The sequence below is a fragment of the Sapajus apella genome, unplaced genomic scaffold (genome assembly GCF_009761245.1).
Source record: "Sapajus apella isolate SASKATOON/1434 unplaced genomic scaffold, GSC_monkey_1.0 scaffold47, whole genome shotgun sequence".
NCBI lineage: Eukaryota > Metazoa > Chordata > Mammalia > Primates > Cebidae > Sapajus > Sapajus apella.
Window position 1 is genome coordinate 8,679,082 of NW_022436987.1, and position 19,614 is coordinate 8,698,695.

Genomic DNA, 19,614 nt, shown 5'->3' on the forward strand with positions numbered 1-19,614 from the left:
TCCTCAGAGGAGGCTCCTGGGGACAGATGCAGCATCTGCTGTACCTAGGTGGGGTCCTGGTTGATCCAGGGATGACAGTGTTGGTTACTGGGTGCCCTAGTCTGTGAAGCTGTGACTTGGAAGAAGTGGTGCCCTGCCCAGGTCACACAGCCACACAGTGGGCTTCTCACAGATCTCAGGGACAGTCCATGGGGCCCTGGGTGCTCTGTGCTATGAAGCCACCACCTCCCTTCTCTTTCCTTCCAGCCCCCTTTCAAAATCCAATTTTACAAAGGCAGAGAGGAAAAGAAAATGAGGTGAAATGAACAATTCAGTTTACTCTGAAAAGACAATTTTTGTGGCTTTTCTCCTGAATTCTAAGGATAAGGTAAACATAAAAAAACTAATACTGACCTGGCAGTGAGACCATTTTCTTGGAAACTTTAGTAGAAAAGTCTAATTTTAAACATTCTGCAAATTCTAAATTTGCCTTGTCAGATGAACATTGAAAACAGTTACAACTCATGTATTTTTGTCATCTTTTCTTGATGCTTGGTTACATTTTTTACGAAATTGCTTTTTTATATTGTTGTTCAGGGAAGCTCACAGTCAGATTGAAAAGCGGCGTCGGGATAAAATGAACAGTTTTATAGATGAATTGGCCTCTTTGGTACCAACATGCAACGCAATGTCCAGGAAATTAGATAAACTTACTGTGCTAAGGATGGCTGTTCAGCACATGAAAACATTAAGAGGTGAGACCCTGGGCTCTATTGTCCTTTATGTCCTTGCCCACAAATGTTACCACCCTTGCCTAGAATGTTCCTGTCCCGAAGGCAAGTGTTTATTACTTGCAATTATGTAGCCTTGAGTAGTACGCCTATACTTTTCAGCAGCAGCCGTGATGCCAAATGAAATGATGATTGAGCTTATGTGGGGTTTACATGCAATTTTGTAGTCACACATCCTCAAAGCATAGAAACTATGTGCTTTGTATGTCTGTATATGCATGTAATCAGGCTACATGCCTATCAGAGATGATACTGCTCTCACATCTTGCCTATGTTTGTGCCTAGATCCCACCCTTACAATTATAACATGAAGAAACGTAGGTGCACACAGTGACACAGAAAAGTCAGTTTCAGTTTTTAAGATGAAAATTCATCATGGTTCCTTTGAAGAGTGAGTCATGGGTTGAGGTTTCTCGCAGCATTTTGTTGTCAGGAATGAACACAGGATATTTTCATCTTCCTGGAATTTTCCCGAACCAGATCCACTCGTTGTGAGGGAGGCAGTATTTTCCTTCTTTTCTGAGTGTGGGGAGGGTGAGAAAACAGAGGCAGAAAAGTGGAAGTGACTTATCCAAACCACAAGAGAAATCTGAAATATATCAGGCATTTTAGTGAATGTCGTTCCTGGAATTTTCCATAGCTAGTCTCGGACTTTTGGAGGAAATTGGAAAGTGGGCGCTCAGTCAGATCTCTGACCTGCGTGGTAGAAGAATTGCATCTTTTTATATTTGCACCAAGCCACCAGAAATAAGAAGTAGCTGGTTTTATCTGAAGACCATTATTCAAAAATATAAATGTTGTATCCTGTGCTGGGAGAATGGCATTTAAAAATTCATATTTGCGCAGATAATATGGGTTAAATTATAAACTAATTTCTATTAAATTAGAAGGAAAAAAGTAGCAAATCTCAAGTTAAAGAGCAGGGATAGGGATCAATAGGATGTTTGCAGCGCATCCTATTCCCCTCCCTCTCCATAGTACTTTAAATTGTTATAGATCCGTTTCATTTTATTCCTTCACTATTCTCACTATTCTACAGATTCCAAATCATTTACTGCTGGCATTTTTCTCCGTTAAGTGACTGTTCTGAAAAATGCCAGATTGACAGCCTTTTAAATATAAGTCTTATCCCCTTTCAGTCCTGGGAGCGGGGGCTGCCTTTACTGAAGCAATGCATTTCTCCACATTGCCACACTCATTTAATTTACCCCTGATGAAGAAGAACTTACATTTAATGCCTTCTACAATATATTTACTCAGGGCCTGGCAGATTGGATGGTTTCCCAAGAACATTTAGAGTGGTGATTTGAAGGACTATGAGACAACCCATTTAATACAGATCTTAGGAGGAGGGAACTCTCTGAGGAGCCTCTACCAGTTTACTTCCTGAGCTGCCTTCTCTCTTAAAAGCATATTGTTAAACTTCCTTCTATTATCTCTTGGTTTTTCCCTGTAATGAGAAAAACAAGCTGGTTAGGTCTCCTGTGGGTAACAGTGTTCTCTTTTCCATGGAATTCTCTTTCTCTTTGTCCAAAGCCAGATCTAGGCCTGTCTCAGTTAAGGCCTAAACAATATAATTTAAATACCAGGTCGTAGGGACTAGGCCACTTACAGAGGTTTGAGGCAGCAAGTTGGAATGAGACATTTTCTGAATATCAAGTATACTGATTCTTTCTCTTTTTCCCCCTAAGGTGCCACCAATCCATATACAGAAGCAAACTACAAACCAACTTTTCTATCAGACGATGAATTGAAACACCTCATTCTCAGGGTATGTTCAACTATGGGATTATTTTACATTTGTTTTTATAAATTTTTGAGTAAGCACCAGCATGTGGGCATTGGATGTTTCAACACTGAGCTTTTTTTTTAGGGCTGCTTCCTCTCTCGGGTCCTTCCTTTTATCTTATTGTTTGGACAGGTTTCACATTTCTTCCATAAAATCTTTCTCCTCCTCTTTTAACCTTGTCTAGGCAAAAATGGAAGGTCTTTGCCACTGCAATTTTAAATCAGAAGAGGCAGGATTTGTAAGAGGAATTGGGGAATTACATTTCTGCACGAAGATTTTAGGAAGGGACTGAAACTGACAACAATTGAGAAATTCTCTTCACCTGATTTAACTGCTAGCACAAAGAAAGTCCACCTACATCTCTACACCAAAATCCTATCAAAATGACAACACTGTGGTCCACGTCTGTAATCCCAGCACTTTGAGAGGCCAAGGCAGGCAGATCACCTGAGGTCAGGAGTTCGAGACCAGCATGGCCAACATGGTGAAACCCTGTCTGTACTAAAAAATATAAAAATTAGCTGGGTGTGGTGGTGGGTGCCTACTTGGGAAGCTGAGAAACGAGAATGGCTTGAACCCAGGAGGTGGAGGTTGCAGTGAGGTGAGATCGTGCCACTGCACTCCAGCCTGGGCAACAGAGTGAGACTGTCTCAAAAACAAAAACAGAAACACAAAACTTCCAGAGACTAGTGGTTCAAAAAAGAAAAATAAATGGAATAAGTATATGCTTTCACTTGCTTGACTTGAGTGGTCTCTCTGTCTTGCTAACTCTCTGCTGGGAGATGGTTGAGGTGGCACTGTGGGAACCTATCGTCTTCCATGTGGAATTAGGTCTGCACAGGGCTCTAAGTTGTATCACAAGGTAAAGTGAGATTAACTTGGGAATTGAAAGGAAAGAAACTGTATTCGTAAACATGTGTTCTTGGAATTTGTAAACAGAGAATAGAAAAACATAACTAAAAGGAAGGATGCCCTCTCCTACCTTCCATGAAGTCAGGGCTGACCTTACCTACAGAATCTTCATACCCATCTTAAAGCTGAAGTTTGCAAAGCTATAGAATAGAGGGCAGTCCATCTGGATTTCTGTATCATCACTATCCATTTTCAGCTCTCTGTAAGCCTGGCCTATCTGCTCACTCCAGCATTCTCTATTTATCGCCTCATGACGTGCTATCTCAAATTGGAAAGCATTCACCTGCAAGGACCAGAAGACCAGATGAATAAGTGTAGTTTCATTTCTCAAGTATAACTGGTCTTGAGTAGGTTATGTGAGTTTGCTTGTTCACTGAGGTCAATAGGAACTAGGCTCTTTCTGTCTTTGTACTCAACCACACCAAGCTAGCATGCTAGCTTTTTTCCTTAATGTAGCCAGGTACCTCTGCCAGGTCTAAGTAGCCAGACTGACTATAAAAAAAAGGGTAAATGAGGCCCTAGTCTGGCTGCCCTTTTTATCAAGAAAGGATACACCTTCCTGGAAGCTCAATAGTGGACTTCTGCTTATCCAAAAGTGTGTCACTTGGTCACACCTAGCTGCAGCTGCAGGGCAGGGTGCAGAAACAAGTGTATATAGATTTTCAAGCCTCCCTGGTAGAGACAGGCAAGAAAGAAGGGGCCTGGGAATGGTGCTGGGAATTGGCTCCCCCAACAGTGTTTACCACACACACTTTCCACAGCCACATGCATTTGCTCGATTCCTTCCAGAAGTGACTCCCACAAGCCAATATAGCATTTCAACTATGGTCTGGTTGGCCTGAGGTTGAATGAGGCTAGTGCCTTTCTTGGCAAAAAAGCCATCTTATTAGTACCACCTCATTTAGGGCAGCTGCAATACCACCTGCTCCCCCAACCCTCCTGAATATGAATTATTGTTAAGTCAGGATTTTTACATCTTGTATAGGTGCTTTCTTGAATTTAAGATAGAATTTCTCTCTCATTTCTGTCAAAACCTGTTTGTTGAATGGCCCCATAGTCCACCTTGTCATTAGTGACCCTTGGAATCTTTGTGTGACTTGTAGATCCAATACATGCCTCTGTGCCTTTCATCCTGTTTATTTATAAATTCGACAAGCATTTTTTGTGCACTTACTAGAGGCATGGCATTGTTCTAGGAACATCCAAATCAATGAGAAACACTTTAGAGTGGGAGCAGTATCCCAATCAAGTGAGTGATGGTCTTTTGGTTACCACTCTTTGGACACAGTTATTCAGACACCCAACTGTGTCCACCTCTCCATCCTTTTCATAAGGATGTCCATGTTCTCAGAGAGGATTTGCTGAGGTTCAAATATGACTGATGTATGTAGCATCTCGAGAGCTGCCATTGGGGCCAGCTTCATGGGCATGCGACCTCTGCAGTTTCACAAGGCCCCATGCTTGGTTTAATGCTCTGTCACCTCCTAGAAAATCTTAATTTTTGAACAAGGATCCCGCATTTTCATTTTGTACCGGGCCTCACAAATTACGTAGCTGGTCCTGATTCCCTTACTGGTAGTAGATCTGCAGCTATAGATGTGATTAGCATGCCTCTATGCCTTTCATTCTTGCTTATTCATGAATTCAACAAACACTTTTGTGTACTTACTTGAGGCTTGGCATTGTTTTAAGAACATCCAAATCAATGACATTTTAGGGTAGGATACAGGCTTATTTTAAGGAAAAGAATCTATGCATTTATTTCATATATGTATGTAAAATAATTATCAAGCAGAATCCTATGGATGGAAAAATTTAAAAATAAAACAAGTTCCTTTTGCAATGGCACATGCTTAATTATTTTCTTGTTCTTTTTGTAATAATTTTCTGTCAGATACCCACACTTACTAGAATTATGGAACAAGGATTATAATGCTATCTCAGTTAAATACTTTATCTTGGGCTTGTGTTTTCTACTCCTTTGTTTTATGCAGCACTCAAGAGTGATCTGTCTTGCCTGATGAAGCTTTTGTCACCTCTCTGGCATGTGTCAATGGCTGAGAAATACTGTCCAATCCCTTATCACTCCCAGGGGCCCAGTTCCAGGGATTTGTTTCAACAGAAAGCCAGGTCCACTCAGATGATACTCAGTTTGGCTGCAGGAACTGGACTTCTGCTTTTTCTCAGCAATGCAAAATGGACAAACTGCTTTCTTTACTAAGTGCTTTCAAAATATCTTTAATAAAGTGTATGTCAGGGATCAGTCAACTGTATCAGTTTACAATGTCTACATATTCTACTTCTCCATGTTTTGAAAACTAGGCAGACTGTACTAGCGCCTCTGTATCATTTATTAACCTGCACCATCTTCCCAAGAGTGACCTTGCCACTGGCTGGCCCTGTGGCTCTGTGGAGCTGGTAGTATTCTCACAGCCTCTGCTCCTTAGCTATCCATTGGGCCCGGCTCCTTCACAGATGGTCTGCCTTCCAGGGTGCTGGGGAGATGGAATGTCCAGAGCCTCCCCCGCTGATGCATTCACTGCTTTGGAACCTACTGGCTTCCCCCTGGAGTGCTGAAATCGCTTTACCCGTGTCGTCGGTTCAGGCCTGACCCTGCCCAGTATTACCTCCAGGGTGTCACAGGTCCCTTCTGTCTAGTCACCTCTCAAACCACATCGCCACATTAATGACAAGCCTCAAAAACACTTCTGTGAGATTTAAGATTGTCTGCAAGGCAAATGAGGAAGTTATTAATACACTATTTGTTGACAGAATGAGGCTTCCAGCAGATGGTGCTTGGAAAGTTACTTCCCCCTCACTGTCATCCCTTGCCCCTGGGCCAGCTTAGGGACCTAACTTAGGAAAGGATCCTCCCCAGCTTCCTTCTGGCTGAGTAGCCTGCCAGGGTCTCACAGCAACAGTGATTCTGTTCCCCTCTCACTCATTTCTTCTGTCCCAGCACAAGTGCATACACCATTCTTTTACCTTCTGGCATATGAATTCATTTTGTGGTTCTTTGAATTAAACCACATCATGAAGGCCCTTTTGTGGAAAAAGAGAACAGAGTTTCTCTGTTATTTTTCCAAAGAACAGATTGAGGGCCAGTGAATAAGGCAAGAAACTAGCCCACTGTGTATTAGAACCGGGTGAGGGGGGAGGGCGGAAGGGCTGTCATAAGAGCAAGGGCATGACAGAGTGGGGCGCACCCTCCTTGTCACCAGCAGACCCCAGCAGGAGTTGAGTGGTTGTATGTCTTGGAAGGCAGTGGGTGGAATTCACACATATGCTGACAAAACAGCCCAAGCTCTCAGGCACTATAGCTTGGGTATTTACCTGCTTCAGTATCTTTACCAAATGTTGTCCTGTCTTAATGCTTGGCTTTATAGGAACATTTATATTTTATCCTGTATTTAAATTGAGGAAGGGGTCAGAAGAATCTAGGGGAAATTTTGCTTTTCTTGTCTCACTTGGAATGCAAATAGTCCATCCCTGGATGGAGGGATAATATTTGAGAGTAGTAATTCTCAGCCCTGGTCACATTAGAATCACATTAATGTGGAAGAGGGATAGGTTTAAAAAATACCCCAGTGATCGGCTCCATGCCAGACCAACAGCATAAAACCAAAAACAAAAAACACTACTCCAGATGTTGAGAACCACTGTTTTCAGAGCTCCCTGTACATGGAGGTGTTCAAGTTTAAGGCAGATGGCGGCTAAGATGTTGGAGAGGGGATTCTTCAAGAGTCCTTCCAAATCTCAGATTCTCTGACTCTCCATAGAGTTGTTACAGTTAGAGCAATGAAATATGATTTCTCTGGACCATGATACCATCAAAAGAATACATGTGAGCTGAATTCTGTTTTGAAATAGAACTTACTTTAATTGAACTTTTTCACATGCAGACACACACACACACACACACACACACACACACACACACACACAGACTTTAAATTCTCTGGAGACATTTGTTTTCAGCATCTTGCTCTCAGATTACCACTGAAACTGTGAGTGAGTGTTCCAGTGCTTTGGATGCTTAGAAAACACATCCTTTTCTGCTATCAGGGTGATTACAAATTATGTTTCCAAAATTATGAGAAATTGATTATCCATTTCTCCTGATTAGGCAGCAGATGGATTTTTGTTTGTCGTAGGATGTGACCGAGGGAAGATACTCTTTGTCTCAGAGTCTGTCTTCAAGATCCTCAACTACAGCCAGGTATCGTTCATGCGCCTGTTGGTGGTGGGCAGCCTCACAGCAGTCAGAAGTCTCACTGCATTTTTTCAGAAGAATTATAGTATACACGTCATGTGTGAACTTCTTCCAGAAAATTCTTAACTTCTTAACAGATTTAGACTTAGAATAATCTTGTAATATGTTCCATATTCCCCCCATTGAAAGATCTGACTCTGATCTGATCAAACACATTATGGCTTTCTTCTATTGCTGCAAAATAAATACCCCACAATATGTGGTGAGGACAGAGGGTGAGAGGCTACCTGGCAAGGGAGAAAGGTAGGCAGGTAACCCAATACCAGAGAATACCACACTTGGAAATCCACTTCATACTGTGTTTGCAGTGCTGTGTCACTTCTTAGCTCGACTGAACTTCAGCGTCCTCCAAAAATTGATGATGATAACCTATAGGATCAAATAAGAGTAGCATTTATAAACACTTCTAGAACAGAACTTTTCAACTATTATGTCCCCCAGAGTTTTTATTCATTTATTCATTCACTCAATGACACACTGGTATTTGCATGGAAGCTTGGTAGGCAGAAGACTTGAAGAATCAGAATGACATTTATGTAAATTAGAATTAATATAAGTTTAATTTTTCCAAAGATTTTTTCTCTTTTTAGTCTCAGAGCAAAGTTATGGAGGAAGTTGCCTGTTATCTCTGTTAATAGACAAGGTGACTGAAGCATATGATATGCATGACTTGCTTGAGAACAGAGAGGCTGAACAGCAGAGCTGGAGCCAGAGCCCACCTCTGTCTTCCTCCTTCTGAGGTTGTACAGGGGAATTCCAAGATTATTGCCTTAGAAGAGCATAAACTGGCCGGGCACAGTGGCTCACGCCTGTAATCCCAGCACTTTAGGAGGCCAAGGTGGGCGGATCATGAGGTCAGAAAATCGAGACCATCCTGGCCCACATGGTGGAACCCCATATCTACTAAAAATGCAAAAATTAGCAGGGTGTGATGGCACATGCCTGAAGTCCCAGCAACTCAGGAGGCCGAGGCAGGAGAATCACTTGGACCTGGGAGGTGGAGACTGCAGTGAGCCGAGACTGCGCCACTGCACTCCAGCCTGAGTGAGACTCCATTTCAAAAAAAAACAAAGAGCATAAACTATTTATATAATTGAGGGTTTTCCCCTCACGTTATCAAAATCAACCTCCAGAGGTCTCCTCCTTTGTGTGTAGGCAAAGTGGTTGGACATATGTATAGGTTCATTTAGGAAAAGTTTGAGGTCTTTTGCATGAAAACATAAAGCAAAGGCAAAGAGCATGCAGACTGTGTGCGCTTCTTACGTAATTGATTTTCTGCATGCAGTTGACTTGTCACGTTTCACATTTCATCCCCATAGAATGATCTGATTGGTCAGAGTTTGTTTGACTACTTGCATCCTAAAGATATCGCCAAAGTCAAGGAGCAGCTCTCCTCCTCAGACACCGCACCCAGGGAGCGGCTCATAGATGCAAAAAGTGAGTACCAGAGAGGCCTCGCATTTCTTCAGCAGCCCACTCACAGGTGGCCAGCCCTGAGTGAGCAGAGAGCGGGTGTGTGTGATGGGCTCAGCCTTTCCGGTCCTACTTCTCTGTACTCTTTCTGGGGCACCAAAGCTATCTTTGGCTAAATGGAATTATTTATGTTCTTTTGGGTTTATTTTACATAAAAAGAACAAAAAATCTCAATGTCCAAATTTATTGAAAAGATTTGTTTAGACTGGATTCTTTCTGATTTTTAGACTTTTCTTTTTTCTTTCAGAATCTAGAAATTCCCAGTTGTATACTCCTGAGTTTAAAGGGCTAAACTTTGATTTGTTCTCCCAGAACAAATGGGCTCTATTTACCTGAGTTACACACAGGCAGCCTCATAAAAGTAAGAAAACATCAACTATAAATATGGTGTTTCTTCAACCAGTGTTCCTCCTTAGATTGGCACCCCCGCCTGGATTTCTTCTTGCAGTACTGGAACCACCATTCACATCCCCTCCTCTGCCCCCAGCTTCCTGCTATTGCACACACTCCTGTGCAAGGCCCCAGTGGCTGCCATCTACTTTAGTCCTGTGGGAGGCTGTGCACTCCTGCAGTTAAGAATGAGGATTCTGGTGGGCATGGTGGCCCATGCCTGTAATCCCAGCACTTTGGGAGGCTGAGGCAGGTGGAGCTCTTGAGGTCAGGAGTTTGCAACCAACCTGGCCAATGTGGCAAAACCTTGTCTCTACTAATAATACAAAAATTAGCCAGGTGTGGTGGCACATACCTGTAATCCCAGCTACTTGGGAGGCTGAGGCAGAAAAATTTCTTGATTCCAAGAGGCAGAAGTTGCAGTGAGCTGAGATTGTACTACTGCACTCCAGCCTGGGTGACAGAGCAAGACACCATCTCAAAAAAAAAAAAAAAAAAAAAAAATGAGGACTCGAGGGAGATTACTGGGCTCATTCTGGCTCCACCATTCACTAGCTGTGTGACCTTGAGCAAGTTACTTAACCTCTCTCTGTCTCAGTTTTCTCATTTATGCAAGAGTACCTGTTTCATTGGGTTGCTGTGAGGATTAAAAGTGTTAATATACATAAAGCAGGCAGAACAGCTCTTAGCACATAGCAAGAACAGTATCAGTGTTGCATTCACCTTGGCCCAGTGCAGTCAAGCCCTAACTAATGTCCTGCTTCCAAGCTCTCCCTGGAAAGAAACCACACCAGAGTAATCTCCTTCAAAACATTCTTTTCATTACACCACTCCTCTTGTTAAATGGAGACTTTGGTATCTGTTGTCCTTTATAGTCTAGCCTTGGCATTTTTTTAGTGACCTTAGGAGAAAAATATGAATGGAGTTTGGTCCTTGCCTTTGAGGTTCTTAGTATATAGTCAGAGAAATGAGACAGACAGCACCCTGCATAGTAATAGGTGCAGCCATAGAAGTAGTGCCAGACATAGAGAACGGATGATTAATACTCATGTGGGCGCAAGGACAGGCATCACCGGGTAGATGACAACCAAGGTGGGTTTGAAAAGATGAATTAATGTTTGCCAGGTAATGAAGGGAGGAAGAGAGCAGAAGAAACAATTTGTAGACAGGTACAGGGGTGTGGAGCCATGTGGCTTGATTGGTGTTATTGGACAAAATGTGCAGTGAGGTGAAAGGCTGAACCATGACGACCTTTTGTTCTGTGGGGACACAGTGAAGAGCTCCGAGTTGGGCGGAGCAGGCTCAGATTGGCATTCTAGGGGAGATCACAGAGCTGGCAATGCGGGAGGTAGATGGGAGGGGAGGAAGCCCGGAAGGAGCCCTGGGCAGCGGCCGTTCCTTGGCACACTTGCTCGAGTGATGGCCGTGGGGGTGTTTTCCCTTGGCTTCTGCACTGTCACCTAGCCAGTGTTTGGTAAGGAGGTGTGCACCTCAGCATCACCTGGGAGCTTTTCAACATAGTCTTGCCCCACCTCCAGAGATTCTAATTTGGTTTTTCCAGACAGCACAGCCCAATAAAAACATAATGCAAACCACAAACATGAGCCACATGTGTAATTTTACATTTTCTGGTAGCCAGATTTTAAAAAGTAAAAATAAATGTAAAATTAACTCCAAAATATCATTTCAGTGTGTAATAATTATAAAAAAGTTCCTTCACATTCTTTTCTTTTTCTGTACTGTCTTTGAAATCCTGAGTGTATTTCAATTCAGAAAAGCCACATTTCAAGGGCTCAGTAGCTACATGCAGCTAGTGGCTACCACCTTGGACAGCACAGACCTAGAATGGGGGAATCTGTAGGTTGATCACACATCCCTGGGATTCTGGCCTACAAGCCAGGTTGAGAACTTAAGGCAGTCCTGTTCCCTCCTTTGTTTCCCAATATCCATATCCTACTCATCCTTCAAGTTCCAGCTCATTTCTTTCTTCTCTGGGAAGCACAGGTTGTCTTTGCCATTTATTTGGCACTAATCATATATCACCCTGTCCTATTATTAATCTTTTCTTGGTGCACCGCCATCTCCTCTTTGTGAGCCATAAGCTCCTATTGGGCAAGAACCCCATGCTATATTTCATTTCATCCCCAGAGTGCCTAATCCATTTATTTAGTAGCATACTCTATGTGATTTATAAACATTTCCAGACAGACAACACACCTTTCCATGCTGCATCTGTTAAAGCCTAAAGTAGGGAGAGATATTTATCTCATGTCATCATTATAAAACAGTGAGGCAGGCAAGAAAAGGCGTTGCTCAAGGTCACACCCCGCTTCCTGACAGACAACATTGCTCTCAGTTTATCACGTTTTGTGTATTGATTTGCAGCTGGACTCCCAGTTAAAACAGATATAACCCCTGGGCCATCTCGATTATGTTCTGGAGCACGACGTTCTTTCTTCTGTAGGATGAAGTGTAACAGGCCTTCAGTAAAGGTTGAAGACAAAGACTTCCCCTCTACCTGCTCAAAGAAAAAAGGTAACAATTTAACAGTCCTTTAAAACCCTGTGACAGGTAAAGCTTGCTTTCTGCAGTAGCTCTCAGCAGGGCATTGCCTCAGTGGTTTCTGGCTGGCCAGAGAGGCAGGTCCCAGGACTGTAGCCAGGACCTTGCAGTCCTCCCTATGTGTTAGAAACAGAGGAGATAGCTGAAAAGCCTGATGGTAGAGATTTGTGGAGAGCCTTCCTCTATTTAAATTGCATTTGTTTTAACATGACTGAGGAAGAATACTCTCAGCCATGATCCTAACTGCCTCGTGAACACCCACCAGTCCACCAAAATGACTCTGAGCTCACCAGTGACCTTCATGTTGCTAAATGCAATGGACACTTTTCCTTTTTCTTCCTTATTGAAGTGTTCTCTTCCCTTGGATGCCGTGAAACCATTCTTCCTCCTCCTCCCCAGTCCTCTGCTGCTGCAGGCTCTCTTGCTGGCTGCTCGTCTCTGTCCTGGGCTGCTTCTGTCTGCAATTTCTGTAGGTCGTGTTGTCTACTCCCTTGGCTTTAAATGCCAATAAATTCCACATTCATATTTCCAGCCTAAATTCTCTTTTGAACTCCCAATTCATAAATGTACTGCTGCTTACTAAATCAGCCTGCTTGGATATCTCAGGGGCATCTCCAACAGGATACGTGCTAAAGTAATCACCTGAGCCTCTCCTCCGGTGTAAATGGCGCTGCCATCCGGCTGGCTGCTCATGTTAGAAGCCAGGGAGGCACCCTCACTTCTGTCTCACCACCCTACTCCTCAATCCTGTTAGTTACGATGTCCTGCCACAGTGAGTCCAATCTGCAAAAGTTCTCTGAAATGTTTGTCCCTTTCCATGCTGCCTACTGTCACTCAGCTCCAGGCTGCCCCCAACTCTTACCAAGTCTCATAAAGTGTAGACACACATGCTGTCCACCCCCAACACAACAGCCAGGATGATCTTTTTATCAGTCCCCCTTTAAAAACCCTTCAGCGTTCCCTATTGCTCTTGAAGAAAAGTTAAAAATACTTAATGTGACCATGCATTCCCCAACGCTGCCACTAAGCACATGCAAGCCATGCTGACTTCCTTCGATGCCTCAAGCCCCTTCTGGGCAATGCCTCTGCACCTGCTGTCACTTCCTGGTTGGAAATTTTTCCCTCTCTCCATGAGCCCCCTTCACATGGCTCTCTCCAACTCAGACTGCCTTATGTACCTTAGCACCCTGCTGGCTTGTTTTCTACTGCTTTCTTATGCTTGCAGTTTATAGTTATTTGTGGGATTATTTGTTTAAAGTCTGTCTCCTCCGCTAGGCTGTAAACTCCACAAGGGCACGTCTGATTTGTTTTTCACTCTATTTCAGTAACCAGCAGACTCCACGCTTGGTAAACACTCCATAACGGTTTGCTTGTTGGTGAAGTCTATAGGTGCTCCACACTTAATGTGTCCCAACTTGAAATCTTTTTTTTTCTCTCTCTCTTGTCTAGTCTGTTTTATCTCTTCTCTGAGTCAGTGAATGACACCAGCAACCACCCAATCCAAAAAAGTTGGAGTCGTCTTCATTTATTTCTTTCCCTTAAGCCTGATATTCATAGCAAATCTCAACAGTTTGATCAAAGAAATTTCTCCTTATTCCTTTCTCTGCTCCTTCTCATCTTCACTGCAGTGCCATAGTTCAGTCTTCCTCACCTCTTGCCGTATTATAGCCACTGGCCTCTGAACCAGCCTTCCTACCAGTTTTCTACTCTCTTCCAGTTCACACGTCACCCTGCCTCCTACAGCATCCAAACCTGATTCGATTTTGCTGTTTCTACACTAAAATATCTTTAGAGGCTCTCCATTTCCTGCCTTAAAAAAAAAAATAGACCAACATATTGGTTAGCAAGTAATCCAAGGCCCTTTGAATCTGCCCCCAACCTGCCTTTCCAATTTGCCCCTCACTCCCACTACCTCCCATTTCACACAGAGCTCTTCGCCGGCTCCTATATAGGCTGTGCCTTTATACGTCCTCAGCCTTTATACATCTAGTCCCTCAGCCGCTGCTCATCTTTCTTGATCCACCTCCTCCACTGGTTTTTTGGGGAGCCTTCCTCTCCCCACGTGGAGTTAGATATTCCTTCCTTGGTGTATGTAATGAATGCCCATGGTATAACTGACCCTACTTAAGCATACTGACACTGGATGGCAGTTGTTTATTTTTCTTTCTGTCTGCCCCTTTCACTAGACGCTCACTTCTGAAGAGTGAAACCTTAATTTTTTTTTTATTTTTTGACTCCCTGTCTAGATCCCACCCCATCATCGGCCGCGTACACCACCATGACCCAAACCTAGCGTTGACACTAACCACGAACTTTGCTTTTTAGCAGATCGGAAAAGCTTCTGCACAATCCACAGCACAGGCTATTTGAAAAGCTGGCCACCCACAAAGATGGGGCTAGATGAAGACAACGAACCAGACAACGAGGGGTGTAACCTCAGCTGCCTTGTCGCAATTGGACGACTGCATTCTCATGTAGTTCCACAACCGGTCAACGGGGAAATCAGGGTGAAATCTATGGAATATGTTTCTCGGCATGCAATAGATGGGAAGTTTGTCTTTGTAGACCAGAGGTAAGAGTCTACATATTACCCTTGAGCAATGATAGTAGAGGAATTTCAACCCTGATCTAAAAAGCAGAGAAGACCAGGCCATCAGCTGGCTTTTCTAAGAATAGAGAAACAAACAAAGCTGGACGTGGTGGCTCATACCTGAAATCCGAGCAATTTGGGAGACCAAGCCGGGTGGATCACTTGAGCCCAGGAGTTTGAGACCAGTCTGGGCAACATGGCAAAACCCCATCTCTACTAAAAATACAAAAATTAGCCAGGCATGGTGGCACACACCTGTAGAAACATCTACTCTGGAGGCTGAGGCAGGAGGATCACCTGAGCCTTGGGAGGTCAAGGCTGCAGTGAACTGTGATTGCATCACTGCACTTCGAACTGGGCAACAGAGTGAGACCCTGTTTCAAAAAAAAGAAAGACAAATGATGGGAGTCTCTGTTTAAAAATGAGATTCAATAGGATATCATCATAAATACAGAGATTTTTCTGTCATTCTTTGGCATATAGAGATAGTTAAGTGGGGTGGCTTGATGTCCACAGCTGAAAGAAAAACAGTAGGCATAGCATGCTGCCTTCAATCTATAGAATGTTCCAGGACCATTATTGTGATTGGAATTCTTCTGAGTCTAGGACTTAGAAGCAATTATTTAGTCCTAAGTTGTCCAATAAAATACTTGTTGGCCATGGTAGCCTCCTATGTGGCTAATGGCACAGACATAGAACATTTCCATCATCACAGAAATTACTGCATTGATCTAATCCAACCTCCTTATTTTATGGATGAAGAATGGAGACCCAGCCTAGGGACTGGCCTCCTGTAGGATTCACAACTAATTGGATAGACCTGGACCAAGGACCCAGGTGTCACAAATTTACTGCTGCCTACTGCTTTCCTTCAGAATATGCACAGGCTAATAATTTTCCTGGCTACTAGAGACAGCCACAACATGCTGGAAAAGGAGACAACCGCTTCTCAAGGTTCTTGTGGCCTCAGCTGCTGCAGCTTCTGGCATTCATTCGGTTATCCTGATAAAAAGCAGGCAGCAAAAAACAGAAGTCTTGCACTGAGATTTGGATTTCTACCACATTTTAATCTAATTAATGTGGTTACTTTTTTTTTTTTTTTCCCTTTAAGATGGATCTCAGTCTGTCACCCAGACTGGAGGGCAGTGGCGCAATCTCGGCTCACTGTAGCCTTGACCTCCCGGGCTCAAGCAATCCTCCCACCTCAGCCTCCCAAATCGCTGGGACCACAGACGTATGTCACCAGACCCAGCTCATTTTTCTGTGTTCTTGCTAGAGACAGGGTTTTGCCATGTTGCCCAAGCTAATCTTCAATTCCTGAGCTCAGATAATCTGCCCACCTTGGCTTCCCAAAGTGCTGGGACAGGCGTGAGCCACTACACCCGACTGGTTACCATTTTTAAAGCTTCCTCAGGTTTGATTTCTTGTGATAATAGTCCTTTACAAGGCTTCTTTGCTTTGTTTTCCTCTAGTTTTATAGCCTTGATTAAATTCAGATGCCTGGAAAAAAGAGAAAACAATCCACTCAGTGAGCCCTCTGAAAATTTATCCAGCTATTTGCCTCCAGCTTTGACCTTGCTCCCTTAGGCTATCACAGGGTTTAGTCATTGCACAGTTGCAATTAATCATCTGAATGGCTTTTTCTTCTTTAAATATTCCTTTATTCCCTTTTAGGGCAACAGCTATTTTGGCATATTTACCACAAGAACTTTTAGGCACATCGTGTTATGAATATTTTCACCAAGATGACATAGGGCATCTTGCAGAATGTCACAGGCAAGGTAAGCTGGGATGTATAAAAGATCTTAAGTTTAAAGTGTCTCCTTGCTTCTACACTAGTCCACATGACCTTCCAAGGAAATCTATCATGGGGGATGCAGGAGTCAGTCAGCCTAGGACTCTTCAGGTCAGAACTATCTGTGTGAAGAGGAACCTGATGCCCACAGGCACTGTTTATCCCCTTGTAGATGCCCTCTGCTGACTGCATAGCAGTTTTCTGTACATAGGCGATGGCAGTTTCTGAAAGACATCTCTTGTTCAGAGGATGTTCCCAGACCCTGTACAGATTCAGTATGGCCCAGACTGATCTGATTCTCTTTTCCATTCAAACCTGCACTGCCTCCTATATTTTCTGTTGACTAATGCTGTGACCCCACGTGCAGCCTCCTGAGAGAGACCAATATTGACCCCTTCTTTCACTGTGTCTCCACCAGATCCTGTTCATTCACCTCGGACATACCTTTCCAAAAGTCGACTTTTTACTATCCCTACTGCCATCACCCTGGTTCAGGCCTTTGTGCCTACCTGGAGACCTGTGATAGACTTCTCAGGATCTCCCTGCTCCCTCCCACCGCCCCCAACGGTCCCCCGTTCATTTTCCATAGTTATCCCACTTATCTCCAGATAGATTGAGTCTGATAATATCAGGCTTCTTAAAAACCTCCTGCCTTTAGACTCAAGCCCAAATGCCTTTGACAGGCATTCAGATGTGAGACCTTCCACTTCCTGGCCCCAGCCCACCTCCTCAGTTTCAGTCCCAATTCCTATCTGCAGAGGCCTGTGCTCCAGCTACACTGACCACCTCACTGGTCCCTCCCCCACCAGACCCTGCTGCTCCTCAGGCACTGCTGGGTTCTTCCTTCCCTCCTTTTCTTGGCAAACTTGTGTTCATCCCTCAAGGCTCTGCTCTCTTCTCCTTGTGTAGTCTTCCCTCACTCCTCTCCTTGAGGGTAGGAGTCATAGCCTGTCTCATCTTCTATCTACAGTGTCTGGCACATGAGAAGTGCTCATTACATGTTTGTTACATCAAAAAATGAGTTTGAATAGGTGAGTGGCCTCTGTTGATTTGGATATTCTTAGAAATGAGATAAGTTCTGTATTGCCCTCGGGTTTTGTGATGGGGACAGAGCATGATGCTTTGGATGGTGCCTTCTCATTTGCTGGTGGACATGTTAGAGCTGATTCTAGTTAGATATATAATATGAGGTTAATAATTCCCTACAGCCTTAATTTCACAGACTATGGAAAATTGTAACAGCTTCACAAATGAATTGAAAGCCTCTAAGTTAGCTCACAAACAACCTATTTCCTGAGTGTTGACCACGGGGTTTCCTTGGCTTATTAAAGAGCATGTCATTCGAACTCAAGTACCTTTAATATTTTATATTGGATGTCTTGTTTAATACTTTGAGAAAACAACAATGTCCATGTTTTCTTTACATTTTCAGTTTTACAGACGAGAGAAAAAATTACAACTAATTGCTATAAATTTAAAATCAAAGATGGTTCTTTCATCACACTACGGAGTCGATGGTTCAGTTTCATGAACCCTTGGACCAAGGAAGTAGAATACATCGTCTCAACTAACACTGTTGTTCTGTAAGTACTTTTCCTATATTTGAAGCCCCCCTTGCTCCAAAGAGATGCCTAGGGCTCCTTATCTGGGAAAGGGTGCGCAGGCAACAGCCAGTATCACATCCTTTAATGCCATCTTGCTAATACCTGTGAAGCCTCAGGATTGGCAGAAGCTGGAAAGGATTGTTAACAAAGGACAAACTTCAGTGCTTTACCATGCAGGCTCCAGCTTGTAAAACTGCTCCAGGAAACAGCAACTTTTCCTTCCAGATAAAGCAGCCAATCTTTGAATTCCACAGGCCTGGCACCCTAAGGCATCCACTTATGCTGCTGTGGAGGAAAGGGTTGATAATCCATGAAAAGCTCATGCAGGCACGAGCTCACACGGGCCTTGGCGGAGGATGGGGAGGTCTCCGTGCCTCCCAGGCAGGGGGCCCAAGCATTGGCAGCTGGAATGCCATCTCAAAAGGCCGCTACCTGCTAGATGAGCAGAGGGAGGTCAAGGAGCCTCTCTTTGGCCAGGCCTGCTCCCCACTCTTCCTTTCCCATAGCATCCAAAACCCCACCTATGGTTAGAGTTGCATGCGGGGCCAGGGCTGGGTGCACTGCAGGCTGGCAGGAGGAGGTGGTGTAGTGATGGCACTAGTTTACTGCAGCCACCACCTCTGCTGAACTGTGTTCCACATGTCTTAGGAAGGCCCAGGCAGGCAGTGGGGCCAAAGACTGGGATGCCATCCATTATGTTATCAAACAGTGAGGAGACCTGTTCACCCACTCAGACAGACACTTCATTTTCTGGCCTGTCCAGGTCCAGAGTGGACACCGGACACCTTGGCCAAGTTGAAAGGTGTATGGTTCTGAGCAGGCCTGACTCACATTTCCTTATTGCTGGGATGTTCACAGAGCCAACGTCCTGGAAGGCGGGGACCCAACCTTCCCGCAGCTCACAGCATCCCCCCACAGCATGGACAGCATGCTGCCCTCTGGAGAAGGTAACTATGTGCTGCTGGGGCCTTGGAGCTTGCCAATGAGAAGCTTGTGGTCAAATATCTTTCCCAAAGTATTCAGGGTCCCCTCCCTTCCTATTCTGTGGACCAAAGGAGGCCTTGAGGGGATGATGTGAAGATTTCTCCATGAATGCTGAGGACACTGTCATGTCACTTTCTTTGTTGAGCTGGAATACTAGGAGCTTACTGCTGCCCTTCCCAAGGCTGCCAGCCTGTGAAAGCCCTTAAACTTGCAAACCCCCTGCTCCTTTTGTGCTTTCCTCCTGTGTTGTCCAGTGGCCATGATGTGAAGTGCTCTTTGGTGACTGTCACAGACTCCTGTGTTTGGCAGGAAGGTGTCTGTCACCACCAGGGTGTGTGCCATACCCAGTAGGCTCCCTTCTCAGGCTCAGCCTTGGCTCTGGCCCCTGCTGTCCACACTGGACTCATCCTTCCTGAGACCATCCTCACATGCATGGCTGCAGCCCCCATCAATGTCTCCATCAGTCATCTCA

The 19,614-nt window shown here is 44.2% G+C and overlaps 1 protein-coding gene across 14 annotated transcripts in view; it reads left to right on the top strand.

The window, feature by feature from the left end:
- The window catches only part of ARNTL (aryl hydrocarbon receptor nuclear translocator like), a 110,098-nt gene that overhangs the window by 80,470 nt on the left and 10,014 nt on the right, over positions 1–19,614 (top strand). For 8 of the 14 annotated variants that reach the window (XM_032240815.1, XM_032240801.1, XM_032240807.1 and 5 more), the window contains 9 exons: positions 577–734; positions 2,462–2,541; positions 7,598–7,690; positions 9,064–9,181; positions 11,993–12,142; positions 14,495–14,741; positions 16,434–16,540; positions 17,987–18,137; positions 19,017–19,105. In XM_032240815.1, coding sequence (XP_032096706.1) covers positions 577–734; positions 2,462–2,541; positions 7,598–7,690; positions 9,064–9,181; positions 11,993–12,142; positions 14,495–14,741; positions 16,434–16,540; positions 17,987–18,137; positions 19,017–19,105 — 1,193 coding nt within the window. The remainder of the gene's footprint in view (positions 1–576; positions 735–2,461; positions 2,542–7,597; positions 7,691–9,063; positions 9,182–11,992; positions 12,143–14,494; positions 14,742–16,433; positions 16,541–17,986; positions 18,138–19,016; positions 19,106–19,614) is intronic. The other 6 variants (XM_032240814.1, XM_032240816.1, XM_032240806.1 and 3 more) reach the window with 2 other exon arrangements.